This window comes from Ruditapes philippinarum, unplaced genomic scaffold (genome assembly GCF_026571515.1).
Source record: "Ruditapes philippinarum isolate M1 unplaced genomic scaffold, ASM2657151v2 ctg13096_1_1_1_1, whole genome shotgun sequence".
Lineage (NCBI taxonomy): Eukaryota > Metazoa > Mollusca > Bivalvia > Venerida > Veneridae > Ruditapes > Ruditapes philippinarum.
The window spans coordinates 37133-57980 of NW_026852698.1; the positions used below are offsets into that span (position 1 = coordinate 37133).

The window sequence follows — 20848 nt, forward strand, 5'->3', positions numbered from 1 at the left end:
GTCGCAGTCCACTCTTATGATATGGGAAAGGTGCTGCTAAGAGGTTCTGGGCTTGAGGGTTGCTATAAAATACAGAAATACGCTCTCAGAAAATATTTATTATCGATGAATACGAAGTCTGGCTCGCGCCATGAAAATCTTCAGTAGGAGTGCAACGACAAAATAATGACAAATTACACAAAATCATGAATGGCAAAATGTAGAATAACAAGTATGGGATCAATACAGACATTCATATTTACCTATAAAATACAGAAATACGCTCTCAGAAAATATTTATTATCGATGAATACGAAGTCTGGCTCGCGCCATGAAAATCTTCAGTAGGAGTGCGCATGCGTGAAGGTACTTAGTGCGGAAATAGAATATTTAAGATTGAGGCCCGTACCAATGGTAGTACATACTTGTTAATAAATGAATAAATGAAGAAATGAATGAATGAGTAAATGAATAAAAGGATGAATGTATGGAATATAGGATAAGGACACAAATATAGGACTTCACAATCTACGGTGTACATTACGGGACATACATTTACAAATAACATCTAACATTAATACATCAATATGACCCTGCGACATATCATTACCTATAATGTCCAACGTACATGGTGCGAGATTTAAATCTTATAAATAGTACTGATTACATATACCGGTAGATAACAAGTGCATCAACAATTAATAAATGTCTTATGAGTTATCTTTATTAATATTCTTTATATTTCGGCGGTGGATCGTTTACAAATATAATCTTTTTGAACAAAATTATGTGTCTTGTATCTTTTTTTTTAAGACACTCAACGCTTGTGTCTTTCCTTCTGTATTAACTTTATTCTTTCTGTTTCATCAATCCCAGATTGATTTGAGTGAGTCTTGTCTTTAAGCTCATTATACCTTTGGAGTTCGTTCAGTATAAACTTGAATTCTGAGTCTGATATTTTCCCATCATTTAGAGCCTTTGATATCATTTCTTTTACACTATTTAACTTAGACTCTGCAATCATTCTGATGTCGTCATGCTTCTTCGCTTTTGAATGCAGTCGTCTTCTAATAAACTTGACACATACCCCCGCTACATCACAAACTATTGCTGCAATTTCTAATGGCAACATAAACGGTACTGCAATTCCAATGCCACCCATAATCACACTCCCAGAAATGAGAGTTGTATCAACTCCATCTGTGGCATTTATACTCCTTTTATATTTCTTATACAATGACTGCCTATTGTCCATTTCCTTAATTAACGTTTGCTCTATCTCTGATATTTTCTGTAATCTATAATTTTGCCCATCTTCAACAGGCAACTCAGGATACAAACTCGGCGCTGTCGGTTGTTTCATTTTTTATTAGTACTGACAAAAATTAAAACAATTCAATTAACAATGAAGCAACTGTATTCTCCGTTGTTGCATTACCCGTCTTGCAAACAAAATTAATCACACTTCCAGCATTAACAATAAAAGGTTTATCAAAATTGTCATGTTTTTCTCGGAGTGGTGTTAAGTGTTATTTCACAACCTGGCAATATTTTTTCATCTACAGTAATACCCACCGACACTTCACCACTCTTTCTTTTACTTGAAAGACCTATTCCTAAAATCTGCCCACGGCGCATCACAACATAACCAGCACCGTCTTCTCTACCACCATTCCCAAAAGAAAACACTTCATCTTCCTCAAGAGCCCCTTTACTTTCTGCAAATATTGAAATTACCAAATTGTTTTTCATATTGTTAATGCTATTTTGTAATAAACGGTTGTTAGTGTCAGTTCCTTAACACGGTCTTGAATTTGGTTATGTCTGTCTACCTGTGTATTAATTTGTTGAAACAAACTATCATGAACACTCTGCTGAAACTCTGAAATTATCTGCTGTACATCTGTAATTGGTCTCACTTGCTTCTGTAATTCACGAACATGCTGTGTTAGGACTTCAAGGTCGTCGTTTCTTTTATGTGTTTTGATTCCAAAGATACTAATTTTCATATATACGCATAAAAAAAACTAAATTATTTCAAAAACAGCACTCATAGGTAGGTTATGATTATCAATTTTACTACCGTTTTCATCTTTAACTGCTATTTCAAATTCTGTTATTGCCCCATTGGACAATAGTTTAAGTTCTGGATGCTCAAATCTTACAGACACAATATCACCATACTCTTTATTTTCAATTGGTACAACTGCTAATATTGTGCTTGGTGCACCATTGAAGTAGTTATGCGATGTGTTTAACTGTTCCAGATGTATATATACAGACTTTATTGTTGCCAAATCAACAGACTTATCCCCAACATGAGTGGTATTTGCTTCAAATTTTCTTTTATTACCAAACCCTAGCATCAACTTGAGTCCTTTACTTATCTTGAGTTCATTATCAGTAGTTAGCGATGCAATGCCATTGTTTTCATTTACAGTCAGTGTGATATTCAAACTACTGAATACATCTGTTATCTGTTGGAAGCTATAATAACCATCCTCGATGCGATGAGGTCTCTCTCCAGTTTTTTCCACATATTCATTAACAACATTATACCAACCCAGGGCATATGTAAAACTCTTCAATCCAACCAGTTTGTTCCCTTCTCTGTTATCAATATACTGTTGCAAATTGATAGTGTAATCAATGTTTGAAATTGTGTGATACATATTTTTTTAATAAATCATAAAATAAAAAATGACAGTACAGAAAGTATTTAAGTACAGTGACGAAGCTCACTATCCCCACGCTGGTGTGTTCACTAAGAAACTAATCAACATTATAAAACAATCCATTGTAATTTCATCAGATGGAAAAAGCTTCAGCGTAGATTTCCCAAATGTATTTGAAAAATACATATTACCACACGTAACATCAAATGACATAGTACAACGATGGAATACGGACTGGTTATCATTCTGGCAAAATCAACTAAACTTTGCAATACAGGTTGTGGTAAAGATGTCAACAACCACTTTAAAAGCGGGTGGTTTGACTGGCTCACTATTCTTATTCCACGTTTTACTATCAAACAAGACGAAAACTATTTGAATTAGGCATTGCCCTACCGCAAGATAAAAGTTGGAATGCCTTCAACAACAGTTATGACCGTGGTGCTTACGAACGAATATGCAAAGAGTTTAATGTAGACTGGAGACAAAAAATGTACCCAAGTGGTGATGGTCTTTGGAGTAATCCACACATCCAGTCATACTGCTTGGAAACGTACAGATTTTCAGACATGATAATTCATCCCAGCACGTTGCAAGTAGTACAGCATCTGATTTAAATCTAGCAAAAATGACATTTGGACCTGAAGTTTCAGGTGGCAGACACTGTGGTATTTCATCATGTGAATATATTCCACCTAAAAAAGTTCACATTGATTACCTTCAACAAGCAGACGATGTTAAGGATGTGTGGACCACATTTGTTCTTGATACGTCAAAAGGCTTTACAAGAGCAGGTGTCGAACGAATAAACGAATTTATAAGAACCTATTGCTGGGCTATCCTTGGTTCACAATCTCAATCGAGAACAGATATACTCGGTACAGGAACCGCTTTTGATGCACAAAAACCGTTTCTTGCGAATGTTGAAGAATGCCTATTCAAATTAGCCTGTTAGATTTACCAAGTCCAAATTACAAGGGGTAATCAAAACACAACTTAAAAATTGCTCGTTAGGTAAAGTTGACTAATGTTTTTAAAGCGGGTTTGGGGTACATGGTCCTCCTAGCAAATATGGAATTACGAATTGGAACAATCCAAGATTATAACAATAAGATTGTAGTAGCTACTGATAATCAAGAGCTAGGTTTGAATAATGGTGTGAATAACCAACCCATTCCACCAAAACAAAATGTAGAAGTAAAAGGAACACCAACAAGGCAAACACAACCAGTACAAGTCAGTGCAGCAGATTATAAGAAGATTACAACATATGCAAAAGAACACTTTCTTCCCAAAGAATGGGTTACTAAAGCTGCAAATTCACCAAGATTCTTTTATTCATATATAAAACAACACTCATTTTTATTTGGCACCGGTGCTGAACAACCAATTATTACTGTTCATATACAATCACCAGTACAAAAACCTCCTGTAATATCACCAGAAAAAAAATAGCAATCCAACATGAAGATAACAAAACAGCATTAATCGTCGGTAGCATAGATTCTAAATCAGATATTCTAGACTGAATCTGTTTCCTTGTATCCTCATCCTCTGTACTTGTAAGCTTTTCCTTTTCCTGTGCTAACTCCTTATTTGTTTCAGTAAGTTTTTTCAACTCATTTGCCGGGGTTTCTATTTCACAGGGAAAATTTATTGGGGTTTTTAAAATACCATTTCCCTTTCTTTGTTTTGGGGGTTTGGGTTTAGGGTTTTTTGAGTTTGGACATTTAAAATGCGTTCCTCTACATCCCAAAAAGATGTTTGAAGAGTTTTAACTGCAGTTTCAACTTCATCAACTGTGTTTGTTAAATCTTGTACTTCTTGTTGTGAAGAAATGTCTTGCATAGGAATTTTCTCTGCTTCAATTTTGTTTCTTGTCTCAATTAATTGTGATAACTCCTTTCTACCTTGCTTCACCCGACCCGCATGAGGTTGATAATCCGTTATTCCTAAATTTTCTCTAACAAAATCAACACCATATTTTTTTTGAAGAGTGTCAATTGAATAAAATTGCAATGTAGCATCCAACTTGTTTGTCTTGTAATACGATAGAAGGTAATCTTTATTCGTGTCAAATACACCTTCCACACCAAACAAAGGTCTACCCAATTGATCTTTTTTAAAAACCCAAATAAACTCATCAGCATCATTAGCCAATGGTTCTTGATTTCTATCATAAAATCTTTTTGTCATCTGTTTCAGTAAAGAATTTTCTGCATTTTCCTTATCAGAACCTGTTAAATTATCTAATGCTTTATATTGAGTATTTAATGTACTTTGAAACTGATTTTCATCAGTAAAAGAAGTTTCTGCTTCGTCTTTATCATAATCATCTCTGTCATATTCAGGGTTGTGAAAGTCCATTCCACCTTCAGCCATTATTTATTTATTTATGAAAAACAAATTTGCCTAAAAAGAAAACATGTCATCATACGGAGATAAATTTAACCCTTACAGAAAACTCAGAGAACCACAAGGTATGAAAGGAATTCGTCAGAGTGTTGTAATTACCAACAACCCCAGCACTATAGACCAGAACCAACAGCTGTTGGTCAGGTCAGATTTCCCAATCTCAGTAATAACGATGTTATTGTACACAGGTCTGCACGTCTTGCTTTTGAAATTGAATTAAAAAGGCACTGATGTTAATGGCGACAGTGTACCAAAAACCCTTGGAAGAGCCGTCGTCAAGAAAAACAACAATAAGAATATCAGGTAATGAAGTGATGTCAATTGATTGATTAGTTGATATATACCATTGCTATGTTTGATTTTATGGAAATCTACCTCTGAATGTATAAATATAGCATATCAAGGTATTGGTAAAGATAACATGTTGAAACATTAAGTACCAGTACCAGTACTTCGCAAATTATGCAGTACCATTACCAGTACCAGTACTAGATTTTAGCTCGGTACTGCAGTACCAGTACTTTTTTTTGGTGAAGTAATTAAGTATCAGTACCATTACTTTTATATATTCATCAAAGTTTGAATAAATACAGTGTCAAACAAATAATTGCAAATATTATTCAGCAAAGAAGTAAAATCATAATTTACTTTAAAGTTAACATAACATATTTACAAATTCTTTATTTTTTATTTCTCTCAGTGCATCATACATGATACAAACATAAGGTATATAACAATTAACATTTGTAAAAACGGCAATACATACATGGCAAGTCATTTACAGAAAACAATCACAATACATAAAAAAAGATTAACCATCTATTGTTTATTTATTTTTTCTTCTTTCGTTCAGTAGAAAGTAAATTATTTAGTGTAATTAGTGTAATGATTCTGCAGCATAATTAATATGTATAAACAGCTGATGTGACCACGTGTTGAAAAATAACATAAAATGGTGTCTATTTCAAATAATCATCTTTGACACCTTTTTTACAACTATATAGTTTTAACATACTTTTTTACAAGTAATATTTACAACATATATTCATGTCATATCTAATTGTTTAGTAACCAGTCAACTGTATGAATACAATGCAAACATCTTTTATTTAAAACACAACAGTCTTTTTTGTTGCCTTTCACACCTCTGTTCAATTTATACCAAAGTAAATAACAACTTTTTATGATGTTAACAATATCACTTTTTTCACTTGAAATGGGATATTTTAGAATAGAAGAAATTAATTAGTGTTTATTTTGCTCTTTTACAAGTAAAAACAAAGTAATAAAAGATTTTAATAAGGATATTTTAGGGTAAAGAGTTATTGAGTCTCTGTTTATCTTAATATAATTTTTACCTTAAAGTCTTTGGTGCTTTTTATGATGAATACTATGTTAATTTTTTGAAGGAATATTGCAGCAAATTATCTTTAGATTTGATAACTTACTTTTTCACAAAAATAAAACATATTTAATGTAATTTACAGCTTTATTTTATGAGAAAAATTGATGTTATTTTTTATATTTATCAAAACCAAAAGTACTGGGTAATGCAGTAGCGGTACCACTTTTTAAGACAGTAATGCAGTACCAGTACCAGTAGTAGCAAAATTTTGTAACAGTAATTCAGTATCAGTACTTGCAAAATTGCTGCAGTACGTACTGCAGTACCAGTACCAGTAATGCAGCTCTGCCCACCATACAATGGAATAGAGCATATAAAAACCGCGAGTGGATAGAGGATGCTAGGAAACCAAAGAACAAGAATGTTATAATCGTAAATCCAGTAATCAATGGTGAAGAGAAATTACAAGAATTATTAAGAATGTTTTTCAATAAATATGCTGGTTCCCCAACTCTTTACATCATAGATGATTGCAGTGCTACAAAAGAATTAACAAAGAAAAAAGACATGCTGTCAGAGTTAGCTTTCTCTGGTAGACACGCGGAACAATCAGTGTGGGTTATTTCACAGAGATATAATTCTGTGTTGAAGGACTTGAGAGAGCAGACTAAGTGGTTGTGCATGTTCTACACTAAAGACAGAGATAGTTTTGAAAACTGTCTACGAGAAAATGATGTAATTCCGACACTAGAAGAGAGGCAGAGAATAAAAGAAGACTTGTCAAAAGTTAAGCATCGTAAGTTAATATTGAGAACAGACCAGCCTACTGGGTATTGGCTTGTTGATTAGCATTGTTAATAGGAATGCTTGTTTTTTTAGCATTGTTAATAGGAATGCTAGAAGCAATGTAGCAATGCTGTTGAGCAAAATCTGTGAAAAATATCAAGAAAATTAGCAATACTGTTAGCAAATCTAGCAATACTATTAGCAATGCTTACAAAATTTAATAATGCTGATAGATAAAAAGCAGCAATGCTAATTGAACTTATAGCAATTGTAAATATCCCTGTTGGATGCTTGATATTATTTTATTATTTCAAGTTAAAAAAATATTCAATACTATTAAAATGAACGCTGAAGAACTATTACAAAATGTTACATGTGAAAGGTTATCAGCCATTGTTGCTGCGGGTGGTAGTAAACAATATTTAGGTCGTGAATTACAACTCTCCAACATAGATGACATGACTGCTGAGCAAATCAACAAGCTTTACTGCAGATATGAAGCACGGTTGGGTGCTAGTATGACGAAGACATTGGGAAATTCTTTCATCAGCTTGTATGTGATGGGTGTATCTAAATATTTCAATGTTGTTGACCCTCCAAAGCTAATAGAAGATTTAGAAGAAGACCAGTTTATCAATCACGCTTTGACTAATGTTTGTTGTGAGATGTATTATAAATATGGGATGTATTTAGCTCCTTTCACTGCTATGCTGACAACAGCAAGGCATATTGATTTTAATAAAAAAGAAAATTTAGACCATACTATAAAAGAAGATGAATGAAGCTGAACAAGTTAAATCAGAAGACAGTCAACCTGAAATAACTATTAAACCTGAAGTTAAAATAAAGAATCCTAAACGTGTTGCAGCAGGAAAGAAGGGCGCACAAGCAAGAAAACTAAAACAGATGCAGCAGCCTGTCATGGAAGTAACAAAACCTGAAAGTCCCACACCAGAAAAACCAGTAGAAAACCCAATCAAGATAAATATATACAAAACATATTTACCAGCTGCCGTAGTCGTGATTGGAATTGCAGCGCTGTATATGTATAGAAACAAACCTGTTCAACAGGTTAATGAAGCTGTTGAAACTGATACAAAACAAGAACACTATGATCCTTTTGAATTTTAAAAAATATTTTTTTTTATGAATATCAATAAAAATGACATCAATAGACGGAAAACAAATCGCTAACATGTTATACCACGCAGGAGTGGAAACAATATTAACAGTTGGATATTCAGAACTTGGTAGAAAGGTATTTAGGAGACCAGCACCTAAAGTTGATTTTAATATGGGAGATATTGGAATGTTGTCGTTGGATATATTGCTTGCAATGGCAACACGGGACATGTTGATTAAACAGGGTATTATTCCTGCTGATATTATGAAGTAATTATTTTTTTGTCTTCTTATAAAAATGGCAAGTGCAGTAGCCATGATGGTAGGTGGTGCGTTCGTAAATGCATTAGCATTTTCAGGAAGCAATTTTTTATTCTCAAAGATGGGGAGTCATAGCGATGAAGAAAGGGAAAGACATGATAAAGCAGTGGAACAGTTAGAAGCAGCGCAAGTTGCTTGGAATAAAAAAAGAACAGAGAGGTTGGATTTCATAAATGAACAGATGCAAAAAGAGCATCATGCAGAGAAGACGTTTGATGATGTTGACCAAGCAATGAAGGAGTTTTATTATATGACTGGAAAACAGCTAGTTCCTTTACCTCCTGAACCAAAGTTGAGTGATTTCTATACACCATCGCCAGACCAGCAGAATAAAGAGATTGTTTTTGTTATAATGGGAATGACAGTAACTGGATATGTGGCTTATAAGTTGCTGTAGGCAAAAAAAATAGCATTCAGTTTTTAACATAATCTTTATGCATATAGTTTGCTGTATTCTTTGAAAATACCAAATCATACGCATGATACTTATTTTTCTTGTTTTTCTTGCAAGGTTTAAGACCAAGAGGTCTAATGTAAAAAGGTGGTTCTTTACCATCAATCTTTTTAGCAAGGTGAGCAGGACACCATACATCACCATTGTCCTTGAGAGTTAAAACTACACTCTCTCCAATGGTTGTGTCAACTGTTCTGCAAGAAGTGATTGTATAGATTTTATTGATTTCCAAATCAGTCCATCTCTGTGTTTCGTATTCACTTTGTTCTTTTAGCAGTTCTTCAAATTCATCAATTGTGATTTCTTGAATATTGTTTGCTTTTTGTGACATTGTTTTTTTATACTTATAAAAAAATCTTAAATATAAATAAATGGAAAAGGTGTACTATAGTCCAAAAGGTTTCTGGAGAGGACACTCAGCTGTAAATAAGTTAGCAAAAGAGGCTAAAGTTAGTAATAAACAAGCATTAGAGTTTTTGAAGAAGCAAGCAGTGTGGCAGGTGTATTTACCTGGGCCAAAAAAGATAATCAGACCACGGTTTGATGTGTCTGCCAAGAATGAAGTACATCAGGCAGATTTACTGTTTCTACCACATGACAGAGTTGGAAACAAAACATATAAATATGCTCTGACGTTAGTTGATGTTGGGTCTAGGTATAAAGAAGCAGAGCCACTTACATCAAAAGACAGTAAAGAAGTAGCTAAAGCATTTGAGAAGATTTATAAGAGACATTTGAAATATCCAAAGCTATTACAAGTTGACCCAGGGAGAGAATTCATGGGTGCAGTCACACAGCTGTTGGAGAAACATAAAGTGCAAATAAGAAGAGGTAGAAGGGATATACACAGAGATCAAGCTGTGGTTGAAAGGTTCAATAGAACTTTAGCAGAAAGGCTGTTTGGTTATCAGTACGCAAAAGAGATTGATACACAAAAAAGAAACAGAGAATGGGTAAAGAGGTTGCCAGATGTTGTTAAGGCGTTAAATAAGGAGACGAACAAACCTCCCCCTGTTAAAACAAGAAAAGTTGATGCCCCCATTTGTCCTACAGCTAGTGTGAGGTATTTGTATCAACCAGGTGAACAAGAAGGCGGTAGTAGGAAGCGGGCAACAGACCCGATATGGAGTGTTGATATACACAAGATTGATTATCATATTATTACGCAAGGTATACGAGTGTATTATTTGAAACCGCCTGCACCACAGAGAGGGTTTGTTAAAGAGGAATTGCTTATTGTTCCGGCTGATACCCATACGCGTATGTCGTAATTCCATCTGGTGCTATATATCTTTTTGTGTCAAGTGGGGATAGTGTTGTTTTGTTTACTTTTAATCCATAGATGTTGTGTTGCATGGAACGTAACATGTTCATTGAGTGTGTGTACTTTTGCTTGTTGAATAATGCATCTTTATAGTTCTCAAAGTTGATTTGTTTCTTGATTACATATTTTTTAACACCCTTTGCTTTCTTGATTACCTGTTCATCTGTTCTCATTATAGAGTATAGTTTAGGACGCAAACCGATATATTCAGCTATTGCAACACCAGAACATTCATCTTTGAATTTGCCTATGACTTTCTTGTTTGTTTCATCATGTAGTGGGTGTTCTTTTGGATAATCAGAGAAGTCATATTCGTCTTTCATCTCAGACATATCTTTATAAGCATCTTTGGTTTTAATGTCTACCAGTAGACTGTCAGTATCAGTGTAAAGCAAGGTGCAATCCTCACCATACTTCTTTTTCAGTGTGTTGTAATACCAGTCATACATATGGTGTTTTGACAGTTCTAAAACAGAGAACCCTACATAGATTGGTTTGTTCAGTGTGAGTTTTGTTTTATGAACGTGTATTGCTGATAGTTCATCAGAGAACTTAACACGTCTGTTGAAATTTGGTTTGGCTATTATTTTACGGAGCTTTTCATTTTCACTGCCATCTGTTTTGACTAATTTAATATCCACTCTTTTACGTATGTTTTCCATTGTTTTACCAAATACTGAGTTGTTCATAAGCTTAAAGAAATCTTTTTCAAATGAAGACTTAGCTTTTTTACGTAATTCTGTATTCAAATGTATGTAAGGCTTCATCCAAGGTTTTTCATCAAATTCTAATACTCTGTATACTTTTTTCACTTTCATGCCAAGTTGTTTATAAAGTCTCAAGTTCTTGTAATGAACAACATATTTTTTCTTATCCATTAGATTGGGAACAAGTTTTTCTACGTTCAACATGCCGTTGTTATCAAGCAGTTCATTTTGATAATCAGATAACCATTCTAATTTAACTGCAAGTTTTTCAGGTGCAAGTGGATAATCATTGTGTAGTTTATGTAAATGTTTTGGATATTCTAAATCTACTTCATATATTCTTCCTTTGCCTTTTTGTAATGGTGGAAGTTTGCCATTTATCAAGTCTTTATTGGTTAGCCATTTAAATCCACCGTATGGAAGTGGTTGGCTCATTGAATGACCATATAGGTTGTTTGCGTCTAAATACATAATGTAGCTGTCATCTTTGTCGGGGTCATAATCCGCAATATGTGGATTGTTCGCTTTGGCATGTCTTTTTGATACCATACTGATTCCACCTCTCATTCCTTTCTCAATGAAGAGATGCATGTCCAGATCTGTTAGAAGTTCTAAGTCTATTTGAGTGTATTTCAGAAGGGCATCCCATGACAGACCAGGTGCGGTGTAATAGTGTAGAGGGTCCAGTTTATATGTGTTCATACATGTTTTTCTGAATGTTTGAAAGACATCTGCAAGCAAGAGAACATCTGTTTTTAGGTATAAGTCATGATAATCACCAAGTGTTTTACAGTTGAAGGTTTTCCACACATTTTGAGCATGTTCATAGTCTTTTTGTTTAATGCTTTCATCTGTAAGACTGCTGTAAAATTTTTCTATATGAGGTAATTGTGTTTCATCAAATCTTTCTTGATTGTCTATATATTCATAAGGATAGACACCTTTGCGTAGGATGGTATCGGTTTTGTTACCAAACACTTCTCTTGTTAGTTTGAAATCAGACTTGTCAGTTGCATCAACTAATTTCTCTAATGATGAAGCCATGAACTGAAAACTGTCTAAGAATTTCAGTTGCCCTACGCTGAATGAGATGTATTTCTCTGCATTATTTGCAATACATGTAATGTTTCCACTTGTTTTATGTATCTTCTGCATGATAAGATGACTGTCGTATCCTTTTAGATTGTGAAAGACAACTGGAATCTTAGTTTTATTTGGTTTGATGACAAGCTTGAGATTGCAGGATTTGTGTGCTGCACCTCTGTATTCACCGGTGAAGTGGCAGTGGTCTCTTACTTTATCTTTATTTATTTCTTGTTTGCATATCCAACAGTGAGTAGCCTTGTCGTAATCTTGTATGTTTTGTTCTGTCATTATTAGCGGTTTAGGATGTTTAAAGATGTTGTTTATGTTTTCTACTTCACATTCTAAATGGTTTAAGAATACTTCAGCTGCATCTTCACCTCTGTATATTACTGGCTCTTCTGCTTTACCATCATATCTTACAACTTGATAACCAAAACCACAGGCTTCATGTTCACTTGTTATTTCTGATTTATCTCCTTTCTGTTCTGTTTTTGGTTTGATTATGCTTTCAAAATCGGCATAGATTACAAATGGGACAGGCATTTGATTTTGAAAGTTTTTAAACTTGACTTGGTCTCTGCCTTTTGGTGGCATTTCTATTCGCATTGAAGATTTATTAATGCCTTCACAGTCTTCTTTGTGTTTGATTAGGAGTTCCTCACGTGAGAAGCCATAAAGACACCGGTCACAAAAGTGTGTTTTCTCTTTGTGTTTGTTTTGGTCGTACAACAGTCTGTTCAGGTTCTTTATCCAGCAGTAATGGTATTTTATTTCTTTCTTTAATTGGTCTGAGTCTAGTGGTCATCAATAATTTCTTCATCATTATCAGCTTCAGCATCTTCATCAATTTCCACGTCCTCTGATATAAGGAGTAGATTAATTCTTTGTAGTTCTTTTGGTTGTTCTGATATGAAGTATGGCAACACGGTTAGTTTTTGTAATTTCTTTGATAGTGTATACCCGTAAACGTTGATTGCAAGATTGTTTTGTCGTTCCACCTTTGATATTTGTGAGGTGGGTGTAGGAAAATCTATTCCTGACATGTTCAAATCTGGGCATTTGGTGTAACTGTATATGTTATTCATGTTGGTTTTGGCCGGATGTAGGGCTGATTTTAATGCCCATTCTAAGCATCTGTCATCTTTGTTCTTCACGTTTATGATTGCTTTCTTCTTGGCAAGAGCTTCAGGTAATGCTATGTAAGATGAACCTTTCAGTGGTTCGTACCTTGCGATATTCAGATAAAGCTTGATGCAATGGTCAACCTCCAAACCAGAAGCTGTATTGGTGAACTTCTCAATCCACGTTTGTAGATATGCTACTTGATCATCAGCACTCTGGTCTCCGTGGTTTTGACCTATGACTTCTTTTCGTTTACCATCAAGTTCATCGTGATAAAATTTTATAGACAAACCTATAGAGAACTTGATACCATTGTACTCTTTAATATCTTTCCTGATTTGTTTCATCATGATGGACTTTTTATCATTAAACAAGATGCTGGGGTCTTTGTATTTTCGAGCATCCTCCTCGTATGTTCTAAAGTAGACTTTCTAAGGCTTTAGACGACTCAGGTTTTTTCTCCGGTTCGTTCAAAGCATTCAGGGCTTTGTTCAAAGCCGTATCATCAATCCTCCCTTCACTATGCAATTTTAATAGTTTTTCTACATGTTCATTCATTTTGTTTCTATTTTTATATACCATATTTTTTATTCAAATATAAAAATAACAATAGTATATAAAAACAATAACATGGAATTCCGATGTGCTATGTTGCCGCCAGGTTCAAATGAACCATGTAGAAATAAGCCAGTAAAAATTTCTATTTACTGCAAAGTTCATAACTACATCATGAAACACAACAAAAGCAAAACAGTCTCATGTCTTCAATGCGGCAAAGGCACATCATCCAAATATCAAATCTGCGTCCCATGTGGTGGGCAAGAAGTTAGGTTGAAACATAAATACGTAAACGTGATTAAACCTTGGAGGCAAGAGATTGCAAGACAGAATAGGATACACATATTTAAGTGAATGGTTATTTTTTAACACAAACCTCTCGGATACTACGATATATATATATCGCAGTATTGTCTGAGGGATATTTCAGTTTTTGCTGTTTAAACGATTTTTTGTTGTCTGTGCTCCTTTTGGAGCCTAAAAATGAGTTATATCGTAGAACCGCCATATATCATATATATATATATATGAAATCACCTGTAAAGGGTAATGGGACACTAAATTATTTCATTTCGCTAATATTCCCCAAACAGGACTCACTTGAAATCCTATCAATATTAACAATAATATCCAAAACATACCACCTAACTATTATTTTTATGCTATATAAGGGATATTTCTTGGATATTTTATCGTTAATATTGATAGAATGTCAAGTTCCTGTGGTAAAATCATAGTAATTGACCTACTGTAGAGGCTAGACTGTATGCAGTATATAACAAATAAACCACGGTTTTATGAAATAAACAGATCAGAATTTGTCTATACAGCACGTATTTACAATATCATACTGACATGTCGTCTGCTTTGCTATAATCTTTATCCGGTGTGGAGCAGAATAACAAATCTACAAAAATAAATACATACATTACATGTACTCGTTTACCTTCTAGTTTCGATTTCACTAAAAATCGTGAAACGCCCCCAAGGTTATTAGAGAAGTCACACGCAACTAAATTGTTTCCTTCCTTATTTTTATGTAAAACTGACTTGATAAATGATGGGCATTTGAGATTCATTTTAGGAAATAAAGTATCCAACACTATTAACTAGATTTCTGACGTAGGTATGATAAGGTGAATTTGAATTGTTTATATATAATTAAATGAAAAGTAGGCACGCGCAGCCGGGACTCAAACCAAAATTGTATTTTTTACAATTGAAAAAAAAAACTCAAAATATGACAACATTAAAGAATATTGCTTTCCTTTTTCATGAAATTATTAAAAACTTATATAAAAAGAGGAAATATCATAAAAAACAAGTGTGTTGTAGACACAGCTAAAATATATGCAAAACTGCTTTGAATATAATTTGTATTTTGGGCTGGAGGCCTTTATTCAAAACAATTGTTGTTGTTTGTTGAATCTGAATGTAATTATAATTTGTCAAGATGTGTAATTGAATTTCTTGAAATAAACATCTCTTGCAATAAAACTTCATGTTATAAAGGAAGTTACTGAATCAAAATTTATTATGTTATATGCTTGCCATTCGAAAATGACCTGTAAAATGATTTACACCTATTTCTGTTATCTCAAATCTCCTCGACTGCGATAAAGATACATCAAATAACATAACTATCTAGACAAATGTCAGGTTCCTTCTTTATATTCCCCTGTTATAAATAATCATATATAAGGTTCTTTTAATTATATGAAATATAGCAAATATATATGTCAATTTAATACTGCGTTGCTATTAAATGTTGCATGAAATTTACTAAATTAAAAAAAAAATCCATTATAATACTTTGATAAACTCTGATAAGCCCAGCCGTTGTTAAGTCATCACAGTGTTAATGGTAACCATACACACTTATTTAATTAAAAACCTGTTTGTGAAATAAGCAATATTTGCTCCAATTTCTTATCCTATCAGAGAGGCCAATATTTCAAGGCCTCGATACGACATGATTGACAGCAATATACATCTTTTAGCGCTAGAAATGTGTCAAGCCTTCCAAAAACATTGCACTTTTGAGCACATAACTGTTAGCAAGTTATTAAAGGGAGACACCGGCAAAAATTTTCATTTCTTAGTTTTGAATTTTTCATTCATTATTCTGTAAATGCCCTCAAAATGAATATATTAGACAGTAAATGTCACAAAACTTTTCTCCATGTAAAGAATAACATAGTGGTTTCTTAACTTGACCCGCGTGGGTCAGGTTAGAGCGCTATGATTTCGCAATATTTGTCAAAGTGAACTCTGGAAACGTTAAAGAACATTTCAAATAAATGACATAGACTTGTTTCAATCATACAATATCCAAAATATCTGAAAATGTAACTTAAAGGGTTTGTTCAAGTCACATGACTTGTTTTAAAACTATTTGGTGATTCTATTGGTGTCAAAATGTTGTTCAACATATATAGATATATTTACGTTTCAAACCCAAAATATATAAAATTCAAATGGAAATTCATGCTGAAACTTCAAGAAACGTCATTTTAGCCTGATTTGAGTACATAGGATCATTTTAATATTTTGTCATTATTTTGCTTGAATATCCCTTTAAATTATATCTGTCAAAAAGCATTATGGTTTTTAAGTACGGCATTTTCTAAAATGTGACCTGTCTATTTATTAAATTTCAAGGTCAGTTCTCTAATACTTTTTTAATTTATGCCCCAGATAAAATTAAGTATGAAAGTTAACAAAAAGACAATTTACCAAGTATAAGTTAGTGCTGTTCTACAGAAATTAGAAATTTTGCGGGAGAATGTTTATAATTAATGTAGAACAGCTACCATACTTCTCACTGGCCATAGCTTTCGCATAAGCGGTGGGTCCATCGCAGTGGTATTCGTCGCAGAAGCGGTGGATAAAATATGGCCGTTTGCTGTTGTCAGTAAGTTTATGAATTTTTTATTATGTTTTACTGGAAACACTTAGTGAGACTGGAGCCCACGTATGTGCTCTTTAAACTTGTTACACGCACACGGTGCAATTCATTGCCGTTTATGCAAACACTTCTGTGTAGTTTGACGAGGGGACGCCACTTTTGCCTAATTTTGGTTAAAACACGTACAAATGTGTGCAAAACGACCCCATAATACAACGGCATCACATCAAATGAATGATACTTTCACAAATTAACCATATATTTTGAAAATTTGGGAAATTACTATTGCCTGTTTATAAAATAAATGATCATGATGTGTCATACTAAATATCGTAGCTCTAGCTCTTAGGTTTTTTTTTTAAATATCTTTTAAGTTTTTACTATATACATAAAGGGAAAAACAATGACCCCCTGGGGCGGGGTCAATTTTGACCTCAGGGCTTATATTTAAACAAACTTGGTAGACACCTACTAGAAGATATCTCATGCTTACTATCTAAGCTCAAGCTATTTGAGATTTTTATAAGAAGATTTTTTAGTTTTGACTATATACAAATAAGGACAATCAATGACCCCTCCCCCCGGGCGGGGCCAATTTTGACCCCATAGCATTTATTTGTACAAACTTGGTAGACACTGACTAGACGATGTTTCATGCCAAATATTTAAGCTCTAGCTCTTTCGGTACTTAGAAGCACTAAGATGATGTAATGAATGTAAAGGGTTAAACTTAACAAGTAAAAAGGGCGAATACAAAACAATCATACAAAATAAACGTAAAACTAATAAAGCAGAAAAAATTAAAGATAAAGGAAAAATCAACCGCGTGATTTAGGAAATTTTTCTCAGAAACAGAAAGAAAATAAAGGTTGTGATATACCAGTGGAATCTTTTTATGATTACTTCAAGAATATTTCAGTTCATAGAAGCTGGAGACACATTAGCTGGACATTTTGTCGACTTGTTTAATATGATAAGCAGATTATTGGACAGAAGGGATAATCATTCCCCTATTTAAAAAAGGAGACAGGTCAATTACTACAGACGAATAACTTTAGTGAGTGAAATATCAAAATTATTCACATCTGTTCTGAACCAAAGATTTACAAACTCGTGTAAAGATAATTCTATTATTACAGACGCACAGTTTGAATTTCAGAAAGGTTATTCTACAACAGATGCTATTTTTGTTTATATGGCATAATTAATCATATGTTAAATAACGGGAAACGACTCTACTGTACATTCGTAGACATGACAAAATGCTTTGACAGTGTTTATAAAAATGCGCTTTGGTTTAAATCATAAAAGTTAGGAACGCAGTTACTTGAAACAAACAATTTTTAATGTTCTATATCGGCTATATACTATAATAAGACCTACTATAGTCTATAGCCTAGTATATAGAACTTGTTTCAAGTACCTGTGGTTAGGAATAAGAGGTAAAATTCTGAATATTGTGTGGAGTATGTACAACCAAGTAAAATGCCGTGTAAGACATTGTAATAAATTTTCAGATTTCATGGATATTCTAGTGGGTTTAAAACAGGTAGAAATATGTTCGCCGCTATATAGGGCTTTATTTATTCAAGATTTAGAACTACATTTAAACTCAAACATAGATAGTGGACTCAATTTTGATGATTTAACTATAATATAATTTCTGTATGCTGACGATATGGTTTTAATGGCAGATAATATCGATGACCTGCAACGGAGCTTGGATAATTTAAAGTCGTATTGCGATAAATAAGGATTAATTGTCAACACGGAAAAAACAAAAGTGATGTTTTTTAGAAAGCGAGGTGGTTTCCGATAAAACAAACAATTGACATATGGTGATACTCAACTTGAAATAGTAAAGAACTTAAATTAACTTGGCGTAGAATTTGACTCTAACGGACTTTTTAATTACGTTTAATTTAGTTACTTGTTTTGAAAGCGTTAAAGGAAATGAACACACTCAAGAATTTCAGTTAACACCTAAGACTAAGTATGTTACATCTTTTTGACGCTTTTGTTGGGTCAATACTTAATTATTCGGCTAAGATACGGGGATGTACAATAGAGAAAATAAGAATCCCTAAAGAAAACTCAACTCGGCAAAATTAAAAATGTAGGGAGTTCGAAAGAGTTCATTTAAAAATGTGTAAACGTATACTTAAGCTAGTAATGCTGGTGTTTACAGGGAGCTGGGTGCCTTTCATTGTTTATTAGAAGGTTTGTGAAAATAATAAAATTATGGTTTAAAATCATACATTCAAATAACTGTATCGTATCGAAAATTTATTCATTGCTATTGATTGTTGTGGCGGGAAGTCAAACTAGCTTTCTGTTGTAAAGAATATTTTGTTTTGTTTGTTTGTTTGTTTTTGAGTTTTACGTCACATCGACACAGTATAGGTCATATCGCGACGTTCCAGCTTTACTGGTAGAGAAAAACCTCAGGTGCCCTTCCGTGCATTATTTCAGGCACGAACGGGCACCTGAGTAGAACCACCGACATTCATTAAGCTAGCTGGATAGCTACCTCACATGAAAGAATCCAAAGTCCCTGTCGGGATTCGAACCCACAGCGGTGAGGGGCAAGTGGTTTAAAGTCAACGACCTTAACCATTCGGCCACGGACGTCCCTAGAATATTTTGTAACCTTAATTGTTTTGGATATATATGGGAAGACCCATTAAATATTAATGCAAATACATTTGTTCAAACTTTAAAACAGAGATTGATAGATACCTTTATACAAACCTGGAGAAGTGACATAGAAGACAACAATGTTCTGTCGATTTACAAACATATGAAATTAGACTTTAGATATAGAGATTCTTTAAGTAGAATTGGAAATAAACTTTACAGACAGCTCATCATTAAGTTCCGTATATGTGCTCACAAATTACGGATTGAAATAGGAAAATATGGTCAACAAAGAAAATATGGCGGTGATAAACTGTGAAATCTGTTCAGCTAGAGACGTTGAAGACGAATATCATTTTATTCTCATATGTAAGAAAAACAATATTTTAAGGAAAAGATACAGTATATAGACAGATATTTTTATGAAAGGCCTAACAAGCACAAACTACTACAGCTACTGTCAACTCAAAACAGCCTAACTTTAAATAATTTAGCAGATCATGTATGTTGTAATTGAGGTAGTATACCACACTTAAGTGAAATTATATATGTGTATATAATTATGCTTATAAAACAATTTTCAAACATCGAAGAATATTTAAAAGATGTACTGCAGATATTTGTACATATTATATGTTCTTATTAAAATATATGCATTCATTTCTTATTGAAAAAGTTGACTTACACTTTAAAGAAAATATTTTTTTACTTCCTCCCTTTATTTACATGAAATGTTAAATTCGGTAATATCTAAAAAAATAATGCTTTTAGGAACTGACAAAATTGATAAATCTTAACTTGAGCATCATATTTATTATATAAAACCATAAAAAAAATGTGTTACAGGATCTTTAATTGTGCTTTAAAGATAAGACTATCATAAAATAAGTAAAGCGAAAAGCTACACCTATAAATCAACTCGTATTGTACGAATAGTTATACATACATGAACATCATAAACAAAGCTCTTCATTAAATATAACACTTCACTAGATCACTCTCCAATATAACTTTTAACTTTGTGATATATGTATAATATATATGATGTGTATCTCTACATTTATTGCACATGTAAGATTTGTTTACTTTGAGTTTTTGATAATGTATTGTAATCATTATTGTTGTGGACGAGGAGCTATGCTCAAGTCCAAAAAAGAAATAAATATCTGTTTTGTTCTGTTCTATAATAACTGTTTTACACCTTAATAGTAGACTTGACCACCGCGTCACTAAATAAATATCCTAAGCGCGCAGTATAAACAGTGACGCAATAACATCCGGATTACTGTGTATAGGTAGGTTATTTGACACCATACAAAGGCAGGTTAAATGATAGATCCATATGAACCTTCTGAGACAGATGCTAAAAAAGCGCGTGCGTGTAATGGAAGATTTCATTTCTTTTTTCT

At 33.4% G+C, this 20848-nt stretch overlaps 1 protein-coding gene across 1 annotated transcript; it reads right to left on the minus strand.

The window, feature by feature from the left end:
* Positions 1 to 10330: 10330 nt before the first annotated feature.
* LOC132721476 (uncharacterized) lies at positions 10331 to 12808 on the minus strand. The gene has a single exon (XM_060705785.1). It carries the CDS (start codon positions 12806 to 12808, stop codon positions 10331 to 10333), a length of 2478 nt encoding a protein of 825 aa, XP_060561768.1.
* Between the last annotated feature and the right edge of the window lie 8040 nt (positions 12809 to 20848).